General features: G+C 40.5%; 1 protein-coding gene across 4 annotated transcripts in view; it reads left to right on the top strand.

The window, feature by feature from the left end:
* The window catches only part of LOC127567725 (endophilin-B1-like), a 46,675-nt gene extending 23,253 nt beyond the window's left edge, over positions 1 to 23,422 (top strand). For 2 of the 4 annotated variants that reach the window (XM_052010698.1, XM_052010701.1), the window contains exons 5-11: positions 1,619 to 1,711; positions 12,525 to 12,611; positions 15,700 to 15,723; positions 17,066 to 17,155; positions 17,374 to 17,474; positions 18,483 to 18,702; positions 22,860 to 23,422. In XM_052010698.1, coding sequence (XP_051866658.1) covers positions 1,619 to 1,711; positions 12,525 to 12,611; positions 15,700 to 15,723; positions 17,066 to 17,155; positions 17,374 to 17,474; positions 18,483 to 18,702; positions 22,860 to 22,967 — 723 coding nt within the window. In that variant the 3' untranslated portion in view covers positions 22,968 to 23,422. The remainder of the gene's footprint in view (positions 1 to 1,618; positions 1,712 to 12,524; positions 12,612 to 15,699; positions 15,724 to 17,065; positions 17,156 to 17,373; positions 17,475 to 18,482; positions 18,703 to 22,859) is intronic. The other 2 variants (XM_052010699.1, XM_052010700.1) reach the window with 2 other exon arrangements.
* Positions 23,423 to 24,320: the final 898 nt, after the last annotated feature.

The raw sequence follows: 24,320 nt of genomic DNA on the forward strand, positions 1-24,320 counted from the left end.
CAGGATTATGATCACTAACCCCAACATGCTCATCCACTAATATTTCCACCACTTGCCTGGCCTCATTTCTCAAGATTAGGTCCAGCATTGTCCCGTGTCCAGCAAGAATATCTACGTTTTGGCTCAGTCTTCTGGATGCACTCCCATCTAAGCCCCTCGTATTAAGCAAATTCCAATCAATTTTGGGGAAGTTAAAATCACCCACTACTATACCATTATTTTTCCACCTTTCTTTGATTTGTCTACATATCTGCTCTATATCCTGATGATTTTTATTTTTGATTAGGAGCAGTATTATAACTCCAGTAAAGTGATCACCCCTTTTTTTAAGTTCTACCCATATGACCTCATTTGAAGAGCCTTCCAGGACATCCTCAAATACTGCAGTGATGTATCCTCTTGTGGCGACTCACCGTCTAGTCGGGCGAACCGGCTCGGCAGTCGGGTCGCGCGGTGTCGGAGCGACGAGGCCCAAGATGGCGGCGGGCCTCGTCTTTCCGAGCGACGGGGAGAACCCGCGCGCGGGAAAGTCCTGATGACGTAGGACTTACGTCATTGCCGGTTTTTTGGGCGGGAGTTTTCTCCCTTAAAGGGCCCGCGCAAGGCGGGAAAATAAACCAGTTCTGTTTGGCAATCCTCCGAGTGAGTCTTGTTTTATTCCGCGGTAGCAACCGCTACACTCTAATCAATATTGCAAGGCTTTTGACAAAGTCCTGCATGATAGACTGGTCTAGAAGGTTAGGGCACATGGATTCCAAGGTGTTTTGGTAAATTAGATCCAAAATTGGTGATGGGAAGCAGAGGGTAATAATCAAGGTGTATTTTTCTGACTGGAAGTCTGTAAACAGTGGCATACTGCGGGGATCTTTGCAAGGACCTTTTGTTGTTTGTAATATATAAATGACTTGGATGAGAATGTAGGTGGACTGATAAGTTTTCTAACGATGCAAAAACTGGTGAAGTAGTAGATAGTAAAAGGATACAGAGGGATGTAGATTAATTGGAAAACTGGGCAGAGCAGTGGCACATGGAGTTTAATCCAGACAAGAGATAAGGCATTTTGGGACATCAAATACTACAGGACATATACAGTAAAGACACGGAACTCAGGAGTGTTGATGTACAGAAGGACCTTGAGATGCAAGTTCATAGTTCAATGGTGACACGGGTGTAAAGGGTAGCAAAGAAGACATTTGGCATGCTTGCCATAATAGGCTGAAGCGTTGACTAATTTATGTTACTCTCTTTATTGGCAATGTAGGCATCAGTTGGTTATTGCAGGTAGCATTGGCTGGAAAACTGAAATGGAAACTGTCACTAAATCTACCTCCCTTTAAGTCTTTCAGATCTTACATTAATTTTAACACCCAGGAAGCTCAATGCCACCCTCTGTGACTGTGACATATTGTTTAAAATGACCCTAAATATATTTGGTAGTGAAGAATGCCCTTGAAGATCACACCAGCACTGCACTGACAACTATAACATGGCAAACCAATGTTTAATACCATTGCGTAAAGTAGTGGCAAGTCAGTTTTCATTCACTGGAGAATAGGTTTCAGTTAGAATTATTGGCGATTTCATGATGTGTGTACCTGCAATCTGTTGATGCTTTCAGAAAGAACGCAAGCTCTTGCAGAATAAAAGACTAGATCTGGATGCAGCCAAAGCAAGACTGAAGAAGGCAAAGGTCTCAGAGTCCCGTTCAGCTGTAAGTAAAGCGATTAATAGTGATGTAATTCGGTGCCTAATCCATTGGATATTCCAACTGAAGATCAGTGAGGGAAGCCAACTTCTGAGATTCTCTGTGCTCTGGGAATGTGTAAGAGTGATACTCTCTATTTGATATTCAATCTCAAATAGTTTTAAGTATAATTCTCATACGACCGTTTTGGTTTGGAAACTTAAATATGCAGAATTGCAGAGAAACTGAAATATGGTTCCTTCTAATTATGCCTAATTTTGAATTACTATGGGACTTTCTAATGTTTAAGTTGCTGATTCAAAATACTACAATAGATTTTCTTTTTGGGGCAATACGAATATGATTCTTTGAAGTATTAATGTAGTACTTGCAACTGCAGATGTACTGTGAATAATTTAATCAACCACGTTCTCACCTCGTCAGTTTATAAATTCAAGCCCCATTTCAGAGACTTGAGTGCAAATATGTAATGGAGTATGCTTCTGATCAGATTTTAAGCCAAGTTTCTAGTTGCCTTCTATATGTGTGTATGTGTATGCACACGTGCACAATTTAAAACAACAAACAAGAATCCCATGGGATTGTTTCAAGGAAATGTATAAGGCTTCCACTCTGTGCCCTGCTAATATTTGTACCACAGGCAATGTCACTTGTACAAATCAGCTGGTTATCGTGTTGCTGTCTGTGGGAACTTAGTATGCAGAAGTTAGCTGCCACATTGCACGCATTGCAATAGTGAGTACACTTGGGAAAAAAAACATCAGTTCTGGTAAAGTACTTCAGTATTCCCTATTGCACTAAATAAAGGCACAATCCAAACCACAGAATAAAGTGTGGATATGCCACAGTGCTGACAGAGACGGTTCATTGTCTACTCTAGTTCCTAATCTGGGTTTTGCAGTGAAGAAATGGGCATAATCTGAGTGGAGATTCATGAACAAATGGCCTTAAGACCATTGCTTTCCTTTTCTGCAATGAGCTCCAATGAGAATTTGCAGAGAACAAAATTAAATGTGACCTTGGGTAGCAGGGTTTATATCACAATGCAACAGACACTTATTTTCTTGCCCTATGAACAGTCATAATCCAAATTTTTTTTTTTTTGGTTTCCTTATTCAGTCCAGCATTAACTGCAAATCAACTCTGAAGCTAGCTTTTGTAATTTAACCTTTCTTTAAGCTGTGCTTTTGTAGTGAATTAATGGTCTACTCTAAGGTCTTGGTTCAGTCCACAGAACTGAATTGGAATTGGTTTATTATTGTCACCTGTACCGAGATACAGTGGAAAAAGTTTGTCTTGCATACCGTTCATATAGATCAATTCATTACACAGTGCATTGAGGTAGTACCAAAACAGAATGCGGAGTAAAGTATCACAACTACATAGAAGGTGCAGTGCAGGTGGACAATAATGTGAAGAGTCATAACAAAGTAGATTGTGAGGTCAAGAGTCTATCTTATCGTACCAGGAAACCATTCAATAGTCTTGTAACAGTGGGACAGAAGCTATCCTTGAGCTTGGTGGTACATGCTTTCAAGCTTTTGTATCTTCTGCCTGAGAGCGGAGAAGAGAGAATGTCCTGGGTGCGTGAGGTCTTTGATTATGTTGGCTGTTTTACCAAGGCAGCGAGAGGTATAGACCAAGTCCGTGGAGGGGAGGCTGGTTTCCGTGATGTGCTGAGCTGTGTCCACAACTCTGCAGTTTCTTGTGATCACGGGCAAAGCAGTTGTTGTACCAAGGCGTGATGCATCCAGGTAGGATGCTTCCTATGGGGCATCAATAAAAATTGGTGAGTGTCAAGGGGGATGTGCCAAATCTCTTTATCCTCCTGAGGATGTAGAGGCACTGGTGAGTTTTCTTCACCAGGACAGGCTATTGGTGTTCACTCCTAGGATCTTGAAGCTCTCAACCCTCTCGACCTCAGCACCATTGATATAGACAGGAGCATGTGCACCACCCCCACTTCCTGAAGTCAATGACCAGCTCTTTTGTTTTGCTAACATTGAGGGAAAGGTTGTTCTCATGACACCATGTCACAAAGCTCTCTATCTCCTTCCTGTACTCGGACGTCATTATTTGAGATATGGCCCACTACAGTAGTATCATCTGTAAACTGGCAGATGGCATTAGAGCAGAATCTGGCCACACAGTCATGAGTGTATCGGGATTAGAGTAGGGGCTGAGGATGCAGCCTTGCGAGGCACCAGTGTTGAGAACAATCGTGCTGGAGGGGTTGCTGCCTATCCTTACTGATTGCAGTCCGTTGGTAAGGAAGTCAAGGATCCAGTTGCAGGGGGAGCTGTTGAGTCCCAGGTCTCAGAGTTTGGTGATGAGTTTGTTTGGAATTATAGTATTGAAGATGAAGCTGTATTCAATAAATAATAGTCTAATGTAGGTGTCTTTACTGTCTAGATGCTCCAGAGATGAGTGTAGGGCCAGGGAGACAGCATCTGCCTTAGACCTGTTTTGACTGTAGGCAAATTACAGTGGCTCTGTTTTCTGGGAGGCTGGAGTTGATGTGTGCCGTGACCAGCCTCTTGAAGCACTTCATGATGGTGGATGTCAGAGCCACTGGGCAGTAGTCATTAAGGCATGTTACCTTGTTTTTCTTGGGTACTGGGATTATAGTGATCTTCTTAAAGCAGGTGGGAACTTAAGATTGAAGTAGGGAGAGGTTAAAAATGTCTGCAAATACCTCTGTCAGCTGATTTGCACAGGATCTGAGGACCCAGCCAGGGACACCATCCAGGCCAGGTGCTTTTGATGGCTTCACTCTTTGGAAGACTGATTTTGTCGTCAGTGGTGACCATGGGTTCAGGTTCATTGGAGACTGTCGGGGTGGGTGGTGTCATACCAATACCCTTATCTTCAAAACATGCATAGAAGGTGTTAAGCTCATCAGGAAGGAATGCGCTGTTGTCAACGGTGCCGCCCGACTTCGTTTAGTGTCCCCTTTATAGTATGTAAACCCTGCCATAACTGATGGCTGGTCTGAGACTCTATTTTGGATTGATATTGTCTCTTGGCATCTCTGATAGCTTTACGGAGGTTGTATCTTGATTTCTTGTAAAGGTCAGGATCACCTGATTTGAATGCTGCAGTCCTAGACTTCAGTAAGATTTAAGATATCTTTATTAGTCACATGTACATTAAAACACAGTGAAATGCATCTTTTGTGCAGAGTGTTCTGGAGGCAGCCCACAAGTGTCGCCATGCTTCCGGCGCCAACATAGCATGCCTATGACATCCTAACCTGTATGTCTTTGGAATGTGGGAGGAAACCAGAGCACCCAGAGGAAACACATGCAGTCACAGGGAGAACGTACAAACTCCTTACAGGCAATGGCCAGAATTGAACCCGGGCTGCTGGCGCTGAAAAAGCATTACGCTAACAGCTACACTACTGTGCCTGCCCACTCCCTACACTACCATGCTTGCCTGCTTCACTACCATACCTGCCCGCAGTAGGGAATAGATCTCCTGGTTCATCCATGGTTTCCGATTTGGGAACACCCTGATTGTCCTCTTTGGTACACAGTCCTCAACACACTTGCTGATAAAGTGTGGTGACATACTCATCTAGGCTGGCAGCTGAGTCTGAACATGGATCAGTCTACTGACTCAAAGTAGTCACGTAAAAGCTCATCTGTTTCCTCAGACCAGCACTGCACGACTCTCTGTACTGGATCCTCCAGTTTCAGTTTCTGTTTGAACACAGGGAGAAGGAGCACAACCTGGTGGTCTGACTTACCAAAGTGAGAGCAGGGTGGGGGTGGCTCGGTAGGTATTTTTGATGGTTGTATAGCAATGGTTAAGGGTGTTTGGGCCCCTGGTGGGTCAGGAGATTTGCTGGTAGTATCTTGGTAATGTACTCTTGAAGCTGACCTGGTTGAAGTCACCTGCAATGATGAAGAGAACCTCAGGGTAACACTGTATTCCCAATTTCTAACCAAACCTCTGTACAACTTTGGTAGTGCTCATTCTTTATATTCTCTAGTGGGGTTGGGAGGGAAACGGGAAAGGATGACAGGAGGAAGTGTTGTGTCTGCATATCAATAAGCTCCTTTGGCAAAGTTCTAAGAATTTATTGTTTTCTCGGCCAAAGTGCATGCCAGAAATGGGAGAAAGATTTTTACAAAAGCAATAAAGTTCATTGAGAAGTATCATAGGAACAATGACCACATGTAAAGATCAATTATTTTTCTACCCAGTGACTGACTTTCCATTTTAAGCATATTGGTGCACATCAGTTAAAATATTAGTGAAAAAGCTTACTCTTAAATGTTAGCATTAAATATATGATAAAAGGCTCAAAGAGAAAGGAGGCTGTGAGATAGTTGTGTATTTAGACAAGTGAGTACTGTAGAAGAAATGTCAACCACTAAAAGTGAGGTCTTGTTACAAGAGTGGCAAAAGGCATTCTTAAATTTCACAATTTTTTTGAGGTGTGGGAATTATTCAAAAGTGAACTAATGAGAATTCAGTGCCACCATGTTCCCATAAGGATGAAAGGTACAGACAAGGAACCCTGGATGACAAGGAATATAGAGGGCTGGATAAAGGGAAGAACAAGGAAGCATATGGCAAGTAAAGAACTTAAACTGGGAGGCCCTTTAGGAATATACAGATTGAATGGTGGGGTGGTGGAATACATTTTAAAAAGAAAAGAAATCACAAGGGCAAAGGGGGCATGAAATATCACTGGCAGACAAGATTAAGGAAAATGCCAAAGCATTTTATATTCAGAGGATAACCAGGAAAAGAGGTAGGCTCACTGGGGAGCAAAGCAGCAATCTGTGCATGGGGCCAGAGGATGTAGGTGAGGTCTTAACTGAATACTGCTTATCTGTATATAAGGGGAAAGATATTTTTGTTGAAGAATTTGGGGCAGGTGGTGGTAAAATTCCAGAACATTTTATCCTTAAAAAGATGTTAAATGGCTTAGCAGACTTAAAGATGGATAAATCTCCAGGGCCTGACAAAATGTATCCCAGATTGCTGTGAGAGACTGCGGCCTTGTCAGACTTTTTAATCTTCGCTAGCCACAGGTGAGGTACCAGACTGTAAGTTCAAGAGAGCAGCAGGAATAAACAACACGATTGCAGGCCAGTGAGTCTAATATTAGTGGTAGGGAAGTTACTGGAAAAAGTTCTGAGGGACAGTGTTAACCTATACTTAGAAAGGCAGGGATTAATCAAAGGTAGTCAGCTTGAGTTTGTTAGGAGGCAATTCTCTCTGACCAATTTGTGTATTTTCCAAAGTATTGCATTGTATTCATGAGTGCAGTTTAGTTAATATTGTCTACATGGACTAACGTAAGGCCTTTGACAAGTTCCCACATGGGAGACTAGTTCAAAAGGTTAGAGCCCATAGGATCCAAGGCAAATTGACAAATAGGATCTAGATTTGGCTTGGTAATAGGAGGCAGAGGATATGTTCTGTGATTGGAAACTGTGACCAGTGGTGTACCATTGGGATGGTGTTGGGTTCAGTACTCTGTTTTATTTATATACATATATGTATGTATATGATCTGGGTATAAATATAGGAGCTGTGTTGTTAATTTAGCAGAGGGCACAAAGATCAGTGGTGTTGATAAGAGGTGGGCAGTCTTGGGTGATATTGATGAGTCGGTAAGATGGGCAGAGTACTGGCATGTGGAATTTAATCCAGATGAGTGTAAGCTGATGCACTTTGACAGGATGAATAAGGGTAGAAGATAAAGTGGTAGGCCCAAAGCAGCACAAGTAAATAAGGCAGTGAGGAAGGCATACAGGACTCTTGCCTTTATTAGAACATAGAACACTACAGTACAGTACAGGCCCTTTGGCCCACGATGTTGTGCCGACATGTTATCCTGCTCTAATATCTATCTAACCCTTCCTTCCCACATACCCCTCCATTTCTCTATCGTTCATGTGTCTCTCAGAATCTCTTAAATGTCCTTAAATGTATTTGCCCCCACAACCTCTGCAGGCAGTGCGTTCCATGCACCCACCACTCTCTGTGGGGGGGGAGGGAATAAAAAAAAACTTATCCCGACATCCCCTCTATACTTTCCTCCAATTACCTTAAATTTATGTCCCCTCGTGTTAACCATTGTCACACTGGGGAAAATGTCTCTGACTGTCCACTTGATCTATGCCTCTTATCTTGTACACCTCTATCAAGTCCCTTCTCATCCTCCTCCTCTCCAAAGAGAAGCCCTTTCTCGCTCAATGATGCTAGTGCATCATTAGCAGGGGCATAGAACATAAGAGCAGCAAGGTTATGGTATAACTTTATAAAACATTGTTTAGGCTGAAGCTGGATTACTGTATGCATTTCTGGTTGCCAGATGATAGGAAGGATGTGATTGTACTGGAGAGGGTGTAGAGACGATTCACCAGGATGTTGTCTTGGACGAAATGCTTTCTTTTTTTGTGACTGGATGGGCTGGGTTTTCCTTGGAGTAGAGAAGCTGACGGGTAACCTGACAGGTGTACAAAATTGAGGGGCAGAGATAGTACACATATATTGAAAAGTAAAGGGCATAAGTTTAGGGTAATGGGTAGGAGGTTTAGAGGGAGAATCTTTACACCCAGGGGATAGTTGGAATCTGGAACACACTGCCTGAGTGGGTGGTGAAGGCAAGTATTCTCAACATTTGGATATTCAAATTGCCAAGGCATTAAAATACTACAGATTAGTAGAGGTAGGTACTTGGACGCAGGGGAAGTGGTGTGCTGAAGGGTGATTTTTCTGGCCTTGGACCCTATTTGGGAATAAAGATTTGGGTAAAGTCCAAAAGTGCAGGAATGTTGTGCCTGAAACTCACTGAAAGAAAATGCTCAATTAAAATTGAAATGATCTGTAGGGCTGCAAGAAGCTGTATGAAGAGTAAAGTGACTGTAATGATTGGAGGGAAGGGGTAATGAGTTAATACGGTGGGGTGATAGGTTAATGAGAGCTAGCCCTGATATGGCTAAAACTGAATCACTGAACTTGAAGGGATGTAGAATTTTTCCCAAGTTACTGAAATGTGGCAAACATGTTGGCTATCAGTTGTACACACTGCCATTTATTAGACTTCAGGTGTGTTGAAATAGGAGGAGCTTATTCCCACAGTCATCGATTTAGTTTGCTGTAATTATAACCAAGGGAACCACTTCAATCAGATAATTCAACAACTTGAATGTTACTGATCAGCATGGCCTTTGGAATGGATGCTGCAGTGAGTAGGGTGGTGTTCTTTTATCTCTGCAGTTGGCAATGGAATCCAGTTTGAGTTGATTGATAAAATGCTTTTTCCTAGTGTTTGCTTTAGACCTGTAGCACTAACAGTTCCTTACAGAAAGCAGAGGTTTCTTTAGTCCAGGTAGATGGCATCTGAGTGGGACCCAATGGAATTATAAAATCTACTGTATAAATTGATGAGGTAAATGCAAATTATTACTTCAACAAAAGGATGAGGATGTAAATAAAATTAAAGTAAATTAACAGCAATAGGAAAAATCTCCACGCTTTTGTGGTCGCAAAGATGGTATAAGCTTCATAACTAGGTAATAAAATTAAACACATTGGGGTTATTTAACATATTTAGATTACAAAGTCGCAGTTAACATACTTGGACAATGAAAGTTTTGAGGCCCAGGTGGTCTTTGCTCATCTATGAACTTCCTTGTATTGACTTGGATCTTAGTAATAACAGATGAGTGAAATAGAAAGCAGTTACAGAACCTGCAGTGTTATTGATACCAGAGGTATGTAGTATGCTTTCAGGACCCAAGTAGAAGTAAGCTATCTTTATTATTCACATGTACACCGAAACACACAGTGAAATGCATCTTTTGCGTAAGAGTGTTCTGGGGGCAGCCCTACGGTTCCTCATACCTAGTTCACCATTCAGTAGGATCCACTTTCCATCCTAATCGTCATACTTGCATATTCCCTTCTTATAGAGTCATAGAGTTGTATAGCACAGCAACAGGCCCTTTTTGCCCCAACTCTTACACGTCAACCAAGGTGCCTACCTGAACTAGTCCCATTTGCCTGCGTTTGGCCCATTTCCCTCTAGTTTTGGACTTCCCTGCCCTAAGAAAAGGACTTTAACCATTCACCTTATCTATGTCCTTCATGATTTTATATACCACTAAAAGGTCATCCTTAGTCTTCCTACATTCCATGGAGAACCACCCTAGCCTCTCCAGTCCCAGCAACATCCTTGTGAATCTCTTCTGGACCTTTTCCAGTTTAATGTTTCCGGCATCCTTCCTATAGCTAGGTGACTAGAACTGCACACAATGCTCCAAGTACGGCCTCACCAAAACCCAACTCCTACACTTGGTGCCCTAACCAATGAAGGCAAGTATGCCAAATGTCATCTTCGCTACCGTCTATACATGTTGCCACCTTCAGGGAGCTATGTACATGCACTCCTTTGGTCTCCGGTCTTCAATACTCTCCAAGGCCCTGCCATTTACTATGCAAGTCCTGCCCTGGTTTAACTTCCCAAAATGCAACGCTACACACTTGTCTGAGTTAAATTCCATCTGCCATTCATCAGCCCACTTTCCCTATTGGTCTAGATCTGTTGTAAACTTGGATAAACTTCAACTTTGTCATCTGCAAATTTACTAACCATGCAACTTGCATTCTTATCCAAGTCACTAATCTAGATGACGTACAACAGGGGACCCAGCACAGATCTCTGCAGCACACCACTGGTCACAGGCTCCAATATGGAAAAATAACCTTTCACTACCACCTTCTGACTCCTACTACCAAGCCAATTTTGTATCCAATTAGCTAGTTTGCCCCAGATCCCATGTAATCTAATCTTCCAGACCAGCCATTGGTTGATCTCAGCCTTAAATATGTTCAATGACTAAGCATTCATTGCCTTCTGAGTTTGAGAACTCGAAGACTTGCAGTCCTCTACATAAAGAAATTTCTTAGTCGTGCTACTCTGTTCTAAATGCCTGACTTCTTGAGTTTTCCCTAGTTCTAGTCCTTAATGGTAGAAGAAAAGTCTCTTGAAATCTACCTTGCCTTTCTTCCTCACATTATTTGGTATTGGTTTATTATTGTCACTTGTACCGAGGTACAGTGAAAAGCTTGTCTTACAAACCGATTGTACAGGTCAATTCATTACACAGTGCAGTTACATTGAGTTAGTACAGAGTGCATTGAGGTAGTACAGGTTAAAAACAATAACAGTACAGAGTAAAGCGTCTCAGCAACAGAGAAAATGCAGTGCAATAAGGTGCAAGGTCACAACAAGGTAGATTGTGAGGTCATAGTCCATCTCATCGTATAAGGGAACCATTCAATAGTCTTATCACAGTGGGGTAGAAGCTGTCCTTAAGTCTGATGGTACATGCCCTCGGGCTCCTGTATCTTCTACCTAATGGAAGAGGAGAGAAGAGAGTGTCCCGGGTGGGTGGGGTCTTTGTCTTTACCTCTCATTGTCTTGGTGTAGCAGCCAGCATAGTCAGAGTCCAAGGAGGGGAGGCTGGTGTCCATGATGCGCTGGGCTGTGTCCACAACTCTGCAGTTTCTTGCGGTCCTGGGCAGAGCAGTTGCCATACCAAGCCGTGATACATCCAGATAGGATGCTTTCTATGGTGTATCGATAAAAGTTGGTGAGAGTCAAAGGGGACAAACCATATTTCTTTAACCTCCTGAGGAAGTAGAGGTGCTGGTGAGCTTTCTTGGCCGTGGCCTGTACAAGTTTATTTTCTGCATCTCATAAATGAGCACAACAAGATCATTGTCTACCAACATTTACTAGTTTTTCATTGTGCTTTAAAAATATTACTTCTCTATTCCCACTCAAGCAATTTTTCAACTCTATTAAACAATATTTCCTTTGTAATGCCCTGTTGACAGTGCATAATCATATTTTCTGAGCATCCTGTTAATTCTTTAATGATGGATTTCAGCATTTCCTGATATAGTTCAAACATTTCTCTAGGTCTTTATTCCCTTCCAATCACCAGGAGCTGTTCAAGAAAGGCACATTTTGGAAGGACATTGATCAAGTATAATAAATGCATTACAAAGTTAAACATCACCAGATCAAGTTTGAAAATGGTCCATTGCTCAGCACCAGCTTGGTGCAGTAGCAAAATGATTTGGGATCTAGAAAAACCAGACTGGGCTAGATGGAGGTTTTAAAAAAAAACGCACTACACTGTTGTTTGGAGAATGGTTGAAAGGTAATAGAACTGTAATTTTTTTTGTTTTGACACTACAAAAATCAGTACATGGCCTACCTGTGAGTGAGACTATTGCACCTTAATTCTTCTGCAATTGCACTTTATTTTAGCTGTACTGAACAGGTTGAGATCTAGACTTGATCAAAACTAGATCAATTCTTTACCAGGTCAATAGCTGTGTACTCAAGTATGCAGATGACATGATTTCAAGTTCTAGGTGCTAGTCCTGGTATTAAACAGAAGCAAATTGCTGGTTGCCAGCTCATCTGGTGGTGAGTATTTAATGAAAAGAATTGGATATACTTCACTGGAGGGCATTAGAACTATATGGTCAGTGTTCTGTGTTCAGTTAAGCAAATTACTGGTCCGTTTGCCTCCATACTACCAACAAAATTCAAAATTTTACGGGCAAGAGGGAGTAAAGAAGAAATTGGAGACGTAATTAGAACAGTATTTGGCTATGCCAACCAATCTTAAAAATTGTGATTTTTAGAACTGAATCAAATGCCAATTAAAGCATGCTGTAATTTATACAGTGCACAGCTCTTCAGCCCCGCCATGTAACCTAACATCTATCTAATGTGTTTCTTGTCCTTGTCTACTTTACCTGAATGTTCTAGCAACTAAATGCTTCTCAAGCTGAAGGAGACAACTTTATGGTAAATTTCTCTTACATGCTCAACTTGCTGCATGTAACGTGGCTGAAGGTTTGTTGGCCTTGTGTGTTTTGACTTTAAACTTGAATGCTTACTCTTGCTATCTCATCCAAGTGTACCTGAGTTGACAATATTGTTCTTTGTTACCTCAGATAAACTGAATTTCAAAGGGATAATTTTCTCTCATTTTTGAAATGGTCTTCCACCTATTTCACTGCAGTTTACTTGAACTTTGTTTTCTTCCCCAGGTTGAGTGTTTTAAATTCTCTTCCACCATATAATCCACCAATATTTCTGCAGATGGATTGCACGTTTCTGCTGTAAAATGTTGTAATGAGATCAAATGAAGGTTTTATCCTATCCACTGCTTTTTGGGGTCTCTGTCCTAATAGTGTGCTGATGCCACATTTTTCAAATGTTTGCTTGCCACTGTTTTGGGATGGAGGAAGAGACTGCTTATTTAAAATTGATCCACATAGTCTTGATAAAAGTACAGTGAAACTTTGATAATCTATCCGTTATTAGGAAATCCCAGTTGTTCAGCATTTGGCTCACGGTTGCTATTTGCAGTGCTCCCTTCAAACTCACCGGGGCCCCGCCTCCCACTATCTGCTCAAGACTCGCCACAGCCCCGTTTCCCACACTCCCTTTAACCTTTGTCCGGTTTGCTAGAAGATTTATTATACCTTTTGTATCTTTTTTTAAAAAAAAGCAAATTAAAGAATTGTTGGGGTAGTAAGAATAATATCCAACAGTATGGAAAATTTTCTAATCTGGCACTGCCAGAGTATCAGAATTTAACTGACATTCAACTTAAGTTGCTTCTGTAGGTCTTGTTCCCTGGGTTACCATTGAGTAAAGACTTTTTGATAGCAAGAGGAGGTACTGCTGTTGTTTTTATTCCATTGCCATTTCTGTTTCTTCACATCTTCCAAAATTATATAATTTTGGTGCAAACCCTTTCAGTACTGAATGCTATCATTAAATTTTGATTTAAAACACTTGCAAAAAATGTTTACTAATGAAACTCCACCAGAATTGGAGGCCCATGTGGAATTAAAACATCTAATCGATGTCTTTTGGATAACATATGAATTGTAGTCTGGCTTAACTGTACTGAAGGAGTTTTTAGCTGAAATCAAAGAAAGTGTAGCTCTTGACCAAGATTTGGTGAAAGAGTGAACGAAGCTATACTTAAATGCTGCAGTTCAAGCAAAAATATTTTGCAGTGCAGTAGTTTCAGGCATAAATTTTAAAGTCTGGATGTTTAAAACCAGCCACAGTTTTTGATGGTCATTTAGGTATCTCATTTAGGTATCTTGTATCATAGTGGAACCTTCTTAGCAAGTTATTCACTGGTAATTTCAATGTTCTTTTATTCTGGCTCCTCTTCAGAATTGTCTTGCTCTGTTCTTGTGGTTATTGCAAAGCTGCTCTGCATCCTGTAGTACTTCAGATTTACAACTACTTCCACTCTCCCTAACCCATTCACTGTAGCAATGTGTATATCCTCAGTGACAGTTATCCTACTGGTGAAAATCTTGCACACTTCTGCACAAGTTACTTCACCTGCCATGTTTTATATCCTCAGACCAATCCACAAGTGTATGATGGGAAACCCATGCGTTTACAAGTCTCCTTTCCTGTCTGAAGTTCCACTCTCACTTCAATGAAAGATCTTCAACGTGAAACGTTGTTTCTTTTCCCACAGATATTCCCTGATCTGCTGAGTATTTCCAGTATTTTCTGTTTACCATTTCTGTTTGCTGCCTACTTCCTTGCTTTGCTGTGATAGAGAATGTTCAGTGCAAACATACTCCCACAAGCAGTGGTGTAATGTTTCTGGCAGTTATAGTTAGAGAGCAGCACCTCAGTGCAGTATCTGTAAAACAACTGACAATGGTTTATAGAATGTGCAGCACACTGGTTACTTGGTCCAGCTGCTCAACCCTGTTCCCATTTTAACTACCTCTTCCAACCCTGACTCAATCTGTTTGCTTTCTCTTTATTGCATCAGTATAGTGTCTTTCAACCAGTTCACTTGGAAGCAAATTCCACATTCTCATCACTTTTAAGAATTTTCTTCTAAATACTTTAGGCACCAAAAAGCAGGAATGTTATTCCAGATCCACTTTATTGAACTAGTACTTGTGGTTCACTCCAATGATCCCCACTTTAAAGTCTTTACTATTGGTTAGTAGGCAAACTACTTGCAATTCATTTTGATTTCAAGAGCTCCTGCAGTGAGTTTAAGAATTCTTGCAATATAAATGTTATGAGGCACTGGTATTGAGGCCTTGAACCATTATTTCTTTTTCAAAAGCTTGCCTTTATGCATATTTTGGGGAATGGGATGATCTTACAATGATAGTGATGTAGCCTACTTGCAAACCTTTTGGGGATTTTGTTGACATCCAGGGATGTCCATCAAATTTCATTACCTTCTGAGTAGCCGCCTTGTTTTGCACGAGCCTTAAGTTCGCTGCCTCAGCAAAATTCACTGGATTCCCAACTTTTCCTGAGGTAAGTTTGGGAAAGAAATCCATTGTTTGGGTCCACTCCCTCATTTGTATCAACTATTGTAGAGTGAATGGAGGAATTCGGGTTAAAAAAGTTTCTTTAAGACAGAAGACAAAAGAGACTGCAGATGCAGGAATCTTGAACAAAATCAGAATGCAGGAAGAACTCAGTGGGTCAAGCAGTATCTGTGGAGGCAAAAGGTGTAAGTTGACATTTCAGGTCAAGACCCTGCATCAGGACTGAGAGGGAATGGGAAAGGTTGCTAGTATGTAACAGTATGTGGTTTTGGGGTGGGGTGGGCATGGGTGGTGGTGAGACGGTGGCTGGGAGGTGGTAGTTGGAGCCAGGTGGAGAGAGGATGATGGGCATATGGAACCAGGTGGGGGAAGGGGATGGGAGAGGTGTGGATCAGGGCTAAAAGGAGCTAGGTGGTTAACCTGAGGTTCACAATTAGTCTTATTAAGAGCATGCAACATTTGTGTTTGAATTCACTTTATTTTTGTAATCATGCATGAATTTCTAAGTTAAGATTTTTATTATCGATTATATATCAATTCTGTGCATTTCCACAAATATATTGTAAAGTAGTGACTTTGTTATTTGTTTAAATGCTTGACAGCTTTGGGCAGAGGAAGTGACAAAAGTAAGTAAAAAAAAAGTAATGTTTCCTTACAATAATAAAGTTGAAACAGGATGTATTTAGGGTGCAGTAATGAGGTGATATTTGAATTGTTTTGTTAGGAAAAACTTCTGTGCAGAGGTCATAAGTAAATACCAGTTTCAGTTTTAAATATTAGTGTTTAAGTTCTGTTGTAAAATGGCTTCCTCTTCCCAGCACAATATATTTCTAGCAGTAAAGGAGCTTCAGATGCCATTGTGCAACACTGTCCTTTTTTATTGTCACATCAAAATTCTGTATCTCCTCAATCTTTCCTCCTGATGTAAGTGAGCTGCACTGACACATCTGCCAATTTTCTTGTTAGAGTTAAATGTTGGTTGGCAGCATGAGACTGGGATTGCTTGACTTTAGGAAGGGATAAAGTTGAGAATTTGATGTTTGGGAATTGGCTGGGGAAAAGGAAGATGCCACCTGGATTTGATCACACTGATGTTGGCAGATCAGTTATGTACTGTGTAATCTGATTTAATTTTGATCTTTTTAAATTGGTTGCTGTACTGCCTGTTCTCTTAAAAGCAACAAAGTGTAATTGAAAGTATTTTGTGAGGTCAAGGTATGCATTCACTGTGAATTTTGCCTGACATTCTCACCTTTTTATATTTGTATGCAATTTGCTTAAATTGGTATGTATGAAAGTTGTCACAAAGCAATTTCTTTGCTACATAAGTTGTGTTAATTTCATTTGGACAAACCACTTTAACTGTTTTCTCATGTACTATTATCTGTATTGACAGTTAAAATTCCGTGAATGCTACAATAACCACATTTTAGACCAATGGCTCTCTAAGTTTTGTATTCTGGAAATCCCCAAATGAATTGAACCACTTCATGTTCCTAACTAAAGTTATCCAAAGAAAATCTATGCTATTGTTTTCTTTAAAGAAATATGTAGCATCAGCATTAAATTTACTGAAATACAAAAAAAGTCCAAAATGTGTTGACTGATGGGTTGATAAACCCATCAGAGTATTTGGTTAACATGGGGGCTTGTTTATTGCAGGCTACAAGTTGGTTATTTGCACCATCAGGTTGACGTGCACCAAATGTTTGCAGTGGTTGAATTCCAAGTGAAACTATCCTAACTGAAGCAAGCAAAGATCACCACTGAGAGTATTTGGTTATTGCTACGATCTCCATGTAAAAAAAAAATAAATGTACTTTTGTGAAGGAGTAAATCAGAAAACTAGATCCTTACATTTGTGATTGGATTTACACTGCATTATGATTTAAAATGTTTACTAGCAAGCAGATTTCTTTGGCTGTAGTCTGACTTTTAAATTTTGGAAAAAAAAACTATCGTACACAGGCTGAGCAGGAAGTGCGGATTACACAAAGTGAGTTTGACCGCCAAGCAGAGATCACAAGACTTTTGCTTGAAGGAATCAGCAGTACACATGTAAGTTTTCCTTTGCCCTTGTCACTGCACTTGCTCTGTTGTGTTTTGACCTTAATCCAGTTGTTATCTGTTAACAAGCCCCAGCGAGAAAACAGCTCGTGTATTTGTATGTACTATTTTGCTTTCATAGGCCTTAAGCACTCTTAACTCTAGTCCTTGTGATTGGTTCCAAAATTAAGTATCTCTTCTGTTTTCTTTTTGCTGCTATTCCCCTATAGAAACATCACCTTCGCTGTTTGCTCGACTATGTTGATGCCCAGGTGACCTACTATGCACAATGCTATCAGTATATGGTTGATTTACAAAAGCAGCTTGGAAGGTAATTTGGTTATGGAAGGAAACCTCTTTTCCCCATTATATAGGTTCACAGAGGATTAAAGTAATTTTAAGAATGTTTGCATCCAGCTTGTGATTTTGTGCATAGCTGTACAACTAATTTTCTGTCTCCTGAAAAATAATTGCCTGTAAAATGCCTTGGAACAGACATCTTAAGATTGTGAATGGAGCAAGAGTAAAGTAAATTTCATATCATATTTTCTTTCTATTCAGCAATTAACATGCCCAGGGTGATATTAATTAATATTTTATAATGCAAGGCAATGTAGTTTTATTAATGTTTTCTGTTGGCGTAGAGTGATGGTGCGGAAACAGGCCCTTCAGCCCAACTGGTCCATGCTGACCAAGATGCCCCATCCAAGCTAGTCCTATTTGCCAGTGTTTGGCCCATAACCTTCTAAACATTTCCAATCCATGTATCTGTCCAACTGTATTTTAAAACTTGTTATTGTACCTGCCTCAACCACTTCCTCTGGCAGCTCATTCCACATAGATACCACCCTTTGTGTTTTGTTTTAAAAAAAGTTGCCCCTCAAGTTCATATTAAATCTTTCCCCCTCACATTAAACCTATACCCTCTAGTTCTTGATTTCCCCAACCCTGGAAAAAAGACTTGAGTGCATTCACCCTGTCTATGCCCCCATGATGTAGTAACATTTTGTAACCTGGAATTTGATCTGTCCCATAGTTGGGCTTATCTGCTGACAGAATTTGGCTGGCTCTTCCAATACCTGACTTGTCACTTTTGAATTGTAATGTGCTCCATGGATAAGCTATTGATTACATACCATACTGTAAATCTAAACACTCAAAAATGTAAATACCATATCTGTTGGTATATTGCTACTGGTGGTTTCACTAATTTTTGATCCTCCTACCTGTTCTCGCATGTAACATCTTGCTGAAGATGATTTTAAAGGGGATGAAGAAGTACAATGTGTCTTAACTTGTGGCTGTTCCTCTATTCATATTTAACATTTTTATTTTCTAGTTTTCCAACCACGTTTTCCTCCAACAACAATCAGACTGCCTCAGCATCAGTTTTATCTAACATCATGCCCCCATTTTCTGCATCTTCATTCCCATTGTCCACACCAAACAATCCGATAACCACTGACTATAAGCTGTCATCTAGCGGCACGAGGAAGGCTCGAGTTCTCTACGATTATGATGCTGCAGACAGCAGTGAGTTGTCACTTCTAGCCGATGAGGTGAGCAATAATGTGTCAACGTTTGAGTGTTGTGCTTGTGAATCAATCTTGTCATTGAATAAAATCACTTCCTTTGTATTTTTATCCTTGATCCATCTCTCCTGATAACCAACAAAGTTTCTTTAGAAGTAGTGGGCCATTCATACCTCTGTCCAAATGGCCATTATTTATTGGGTACAAGTTATAGAACACAGAACAGTACAGCACAACATAGGGCTGAACAGGACCTATGGCCCATGATGTGTATGCCGAACACAGTGCCAAATTAAATCTCTTCTGCCTGCACATGATCCAAATCCCTCCATTCCCTGCATGTCTGTAACAGCCACTTAAACGCCACTATCGTATCTGCTTCCATGACTACCCCTGGCAGCCCATTCCAGGGGCCTACTACTCTGCTTATTTAAAAAAAAACTTGCTCTGCAAATCTCCTTTTAAACTTTTTCCCTCCCATCTAGTCCTCTAGTGTCCTCTAGTATTTGACATTTCTACCCAGCAAGAAAGATTCTGAGTGTCTACCCAATCTATGCCCCTCATAATTTTATAAACTTCTATACAGTCTCCCCTCAGCCTCTGATTCCCCAGAGTTATCTTCTGCTCTTGCTTTTTCTAACTCTAGGGTGCTAAAGCCAATTTGGACTTTCCTACTCTTCCTGGATTTTCCTAGTCTGTGCAGCCCAGCTGCTGCTTGTCTTATTCAGTCAGTCCTTCAGGAAATTTTAATGGACTGCGATTGGTTTCTAAATCATGTATCAGTTTCTTTGACTCGGGACTGGAAAGCTCGATTTTTTTTTTCCTCCCACCACCCTCCCCTTACTGGCTTATTGGGATTCTCCAATCCTGGAGGCCAGATAAAGCACATGACAATTTAGAGACAAGGGTGGGTGTTAGTTCAGAGAGGTTTGGTGAGGTTAAAGCTGGATGCCCTTAGAATATATGTGAAAAATTGTTCTTGGAATCACATGAGAGGCAGTATGTAGATGAGAACCAGGAGGAAGGCTCAGACACCAGAAGCAACAACGCACACATGGGAAGAGAAGGCTTGCTGATAATTTCTGACTTAATAGTGAAGATTATAACTAGCCGAGTACAATCCGATTCATCTGGGAGATGGTGCGAATGTATTGGAAGGGGATATTGTGGTCCGGTGTCTCAAAAGCTGCACACAATGAGGGATGGATTGCCTTTGTCTTCAAAGCATTTTGGTGCTATGGGAAATGTGGAAACCTGGTTGGCAGGAGTGGGAGGTTGCTGCTTCGTGTTTGAGAGCACCTGCCTCCACCAATTCCTCAAGGACCCCATTCATAATTCAGATTGGTAAATTGGTTTATTATTATGTTTACTGAGGTCCAGTTTTTAAAAAAAGAATGGTTTTGCATGCCATCCATACAAATCATTTCATTATATCAGTACACTGAGATAGTATGAGGGAAAAGCAATAATAGAATGCAGAATAGTTATATAGAAAGTGCAGTGCAAGTAGACAATAAGGTGCAAGGCCATGATGAGGTGGATTGTGAGGTCAAGTCTATTTTATCGTACTAGAGAACCATTCAATAGACATAAGAGGGATAGAAGCTGTCCTTGAGCCTGGTGGTGTGTGCTTTCAGGCTTTTGTATCTGCCTGATGGGGGGAGGGGGAGATGGCAAGGAAACGAAGTGCAAGTTTGGGACCTGGGCAGCAAGGAAGCATTTGAAGTATATCCAAGGGCTGTCTCCCTAAAGAGTGTTAGAGACTGAAACCCTCATCACAGTTAACAAGACTATCTCAAAAATAAAATGCTGTAGATCATAGAAATCATCTGAAATAAAACCCAAAATGCTGGAAGGACTTGTGTCAGGCAACGTCAGTGAGGTGAGAATCAGACTTGTGGCTTTGGGAAAATAATCCACCTGAAATGGTAACTCTCATAGGTTTTGGTTGACAAATGATGACCATTTTCAGTGTTTTCTGGTTTTATTTCATATTCTTCTCTACAAGACTTGAGATAAAGAGCAGGGAAGTGGGATTAGGTGAAATGGTTCTTTTTCAATGAATATGGGTGCGATGGGCCAAGGATCTTAGTCCTGTGAATTTTTATTATTCTCTCTCATCATTATTAGCCCTAAACAAAAACCATTTTAATAATAATGTTTTGAATGCTATTGATTTTATTTCAGTTTGGTTTCAATTAACCTTTCAACATTGCTCCAGCTAAAAATGCAGTAATCTGTATGTGAACTGCCTGTGAGTAGCTACTTGTCGAATGGATGGTAAAACTGGTGGATAATTTCTCATTTTCTCAATGAGATGTATGAGTACAGCAACTGAACAGATTGAGTTCTGAATAGTACTTCAGTAAAAGCTGGTACGTGTACCAAATGTTGTTGGACAAAAGCATTTGAATATAGTTAATGATATTACACCACTGTACTCTCAACTAAAAGATTAGAAGAATATTGGGTGTCCCAACTGAAATGTTCTCACTTCTGATAAAGTCCTGTCTATCCCAAAAGTGCTTACCTCAAACTTTTTGCTCAATATTTTTGCTACTAATTTTGAAGAATTACTTGAAGACAATATATCTTGGTTATTTGACAATGATGTTGCCCACGTATGGCCTGTCTGGGTAAGGATGTTCGATTCCAAGCATATGCCGAAATAAATGCAGAAAAATCATTAAGTGCTCAGTCATTTGGCCAGAATATGTGAGAGTTGCTGCCAGACTTTGTGAGGATATAGGCTGATGACCCTTTGATGCATTAATTTGGTTCCTGTCTCTCCATGCCAGTTGCCTTTTCCCTCAGCACTTCCAGTTCCTGTAGCATTTTGCTTTCAAATGTGTTGAAATCTTTGCACATAAATTACTTAACTTATTTTAGCTGGTTGTCCACTTTTTTTTTTGGGTAACTCCTGCCCCGTTTTACATCCTCTAAGAAACCAGGTTGAGAAATTGGCTTCCTGATATGATTCCCGTTCATTGGATAAAAACTATCTAATATTTTCTTAAAACATCCTACTTGGGTAAAGACGGGGATAAATATAACAATGAGCCTCAAAAGGAGATGTTTGGAGATGAGAAAAGGTCAAGAAAGTTCAGGGAAGCTGGGCTACGGTGGTTGAAGACTGGTTAGTGGGCAAAGAGGAGTGTGAATGCTATTTCCATCATAACTCTACCCTTCTAATTTAAGAGGGTGCTGGGGACTAACTGTCAAGTAACTCGCTTCTCCCAGTTCAGCTATCCCCACCACAGTCTCCCTCTGGAATGTCCAATGATTTGAGAATAAGGCCCTTGCCATGCCTAAGCTTATTGTGACTGATTACACTGATGTGACCTTGGCGGATGTGTGTCAACACCATCCTCTTTAATGAAGCCTCCCCACCTGGCCATACCTTCCACCATTTATCTTGCCAGACCTTCGACTGTGCCCCAAAATGGGCATTTTCTCTCTGGTCGTCTTAATTTTACCTTTTGAAAAGCCCCATTCATCTGGATTTCGCTCCCAGAGAAACAACACCTCTGTAAACACTGCTGTTCTGCCAACAGCATCTGCAGTCTCCAGTGTCTCCATCACTATCCCTGTTGCATTCTCCAGTCCTGGCCTTTTGATCAAGCTAGAATGTGAACACTGCAGTTGGTGCCCATTTCTTCAACTGCCTAGATCCCATGTGCTGGAGTTCCTTCCCTCATCACCACTACACCTCTGTCCTCTAAAATGTTTCTTTAAACTTCCATAGTACTGTTCAGCAGAGGCTTAGTTAATCTCCTTCTGTGAAATATTTTTGAAACCTTACTGTGGGACATTTCATTCTGTTAAAGGCAGTGTATAAATGTATGTTCCCAGCAGTACTCAGTTCTGATTAAGGGTAATTAACCTGAAATATTGTTTTTCTCCATGGATGCTGCTTGCCAATGAACATTTCCATTGATATATTTTCATTTTATTATAAATGTTCTATGTTTACTGTGTGTCGATACTCTCTAACAGCTTACTTCATCCAATGTTTTATAGGTAGAATGTAATTATATTCTCTGAACTTTTATTTAAATATTTCTTTTAACTTTTCCCCTCCACTTTTTTAAATCCCCTCTCCCTCCCCTATGTATGTCTCCTATTAACTCTCCACTAAGCATTGTCATAGCCTGTGGAATAATAAACCTGGGTTATTTTTTCAGGTGATTACTGTGTATAGTCTGCCTGGAATGGACTCTGACTGGTTGATGAGTGAAAGAGGGAATCAGAAAGGAAAAGTGCCCATTACATATTTGGAGCTGCTAAACTGAACATGTCACTGTCAACCTGAAAATATGGGTTGTAATTGCAATATTTAATTGCAGTTAATTTTGTATAAAACAATTTATGAAATGTCTTCCACATGTTGTCCCTGAAATGTTTGGGACCATTTGAGTTACATGTATGGCAAAAACATGCATGTTGGTTGCTGCACTCATCCAAGCCAATATACAACTCCCTTGCTTTTGAAAACCTTTAATATTTTTGTGCCATGAATATTATTTGCTAAAAAGTATCTGCTTCATTTTCTATTTAATATTTCATTCTTGCATATATTAGTGATTGGAAAAGCATTTCATTATTAAACCAACTTGAATACAAGGTCCCTTTATTTCTAAAACTTTCTTATAACCAGAAACATGGAATTTAACTTATAAATTACATGTGCTTGACTAAATGTTAAAAGTGATGTACAGCATTGCCAAAATAAAACTGTGTCAAAAGATCTCTTTTATATAATTGTGTGCTTTGACCTCAGAACCATGCTAGCTTATGCACTCGTATTTAATTAAACTTTTATTATTGTTAATTCTGGGGTTGTATGCGAATGGGTGAAATTTCGCAATAAGGAATTAAGAAATTTCTGTGAGCTGGTTCAGTCTGTCCTTTTGTTATAGGAAGCCTAGTGGTTAGCAGTGATGTAATTGTCTTTCCTCTGCCGGGGACTGTGCTCTTCCTAATGACACCAGCATTATTTGAGACCGGACTCTCTTTCTAACACCTATTTATCCACTTCCTATATAAACAAGGCATTGAGAGCCACTCCACATGGCTGGAGAGTTTAGTTTCGGCAGGTCTAATGCACCTTCCCAATGGCGGAAGGGCCTTTTCACCCAGAGCCAAAGCATTCCATGCAAGATAAAGGTTTTTAATACAAAACCCTCTTCAAAGTGCCCAGAGAATCAAAGCCATTGTTTGTTCCGGAAGGGACTCTGTTGAAATGACTCGCCATTGGGCAGTAGACAACTCTTTGTGGTATTTATAGTCTCACTCAAATTCAGTAGAGAGGAGGGAAACCCAGCAAACTCATAGAATTATTGTGTGCAAAGGATATGGGAGCAGTATTGGATTTAATCTGAACCTTTTGAAGTCCCTCAAATAAACAGAACTCCACCCAAACTTTGCAACCAACTAATCAGGAGAGTAAGGTCAGGAAGTCCATGTTTTTACACAACATTAATGTCTGATAGCTAATGGTTAAACTACTGGACTGGCATCCAAAGGCCTGAGTTATTAATCCAAAGATACAAGTTCAAATTCTACCAGCGCAAATGGGGAATTTAAATTAAGCAGTTGTAGTATGAAAGCACATGGCTGTCACGTGACAGTGATGACAGTGACCC

This window comes from Pristis pectinata, chromosome 3, assembly GCF_009764475.1.
Source record: "Pristis pectinata isolate sPriPec2 chromosome 3, sPriPec2.1.pri, whole genome shotgun sequence".
Lineage (NCBI taxonomy): Eukaryota > Metazoa > Chordata > Chondrichthyes > Rhinopristiformes > Pristidae > Pristis > Pristis pectinata.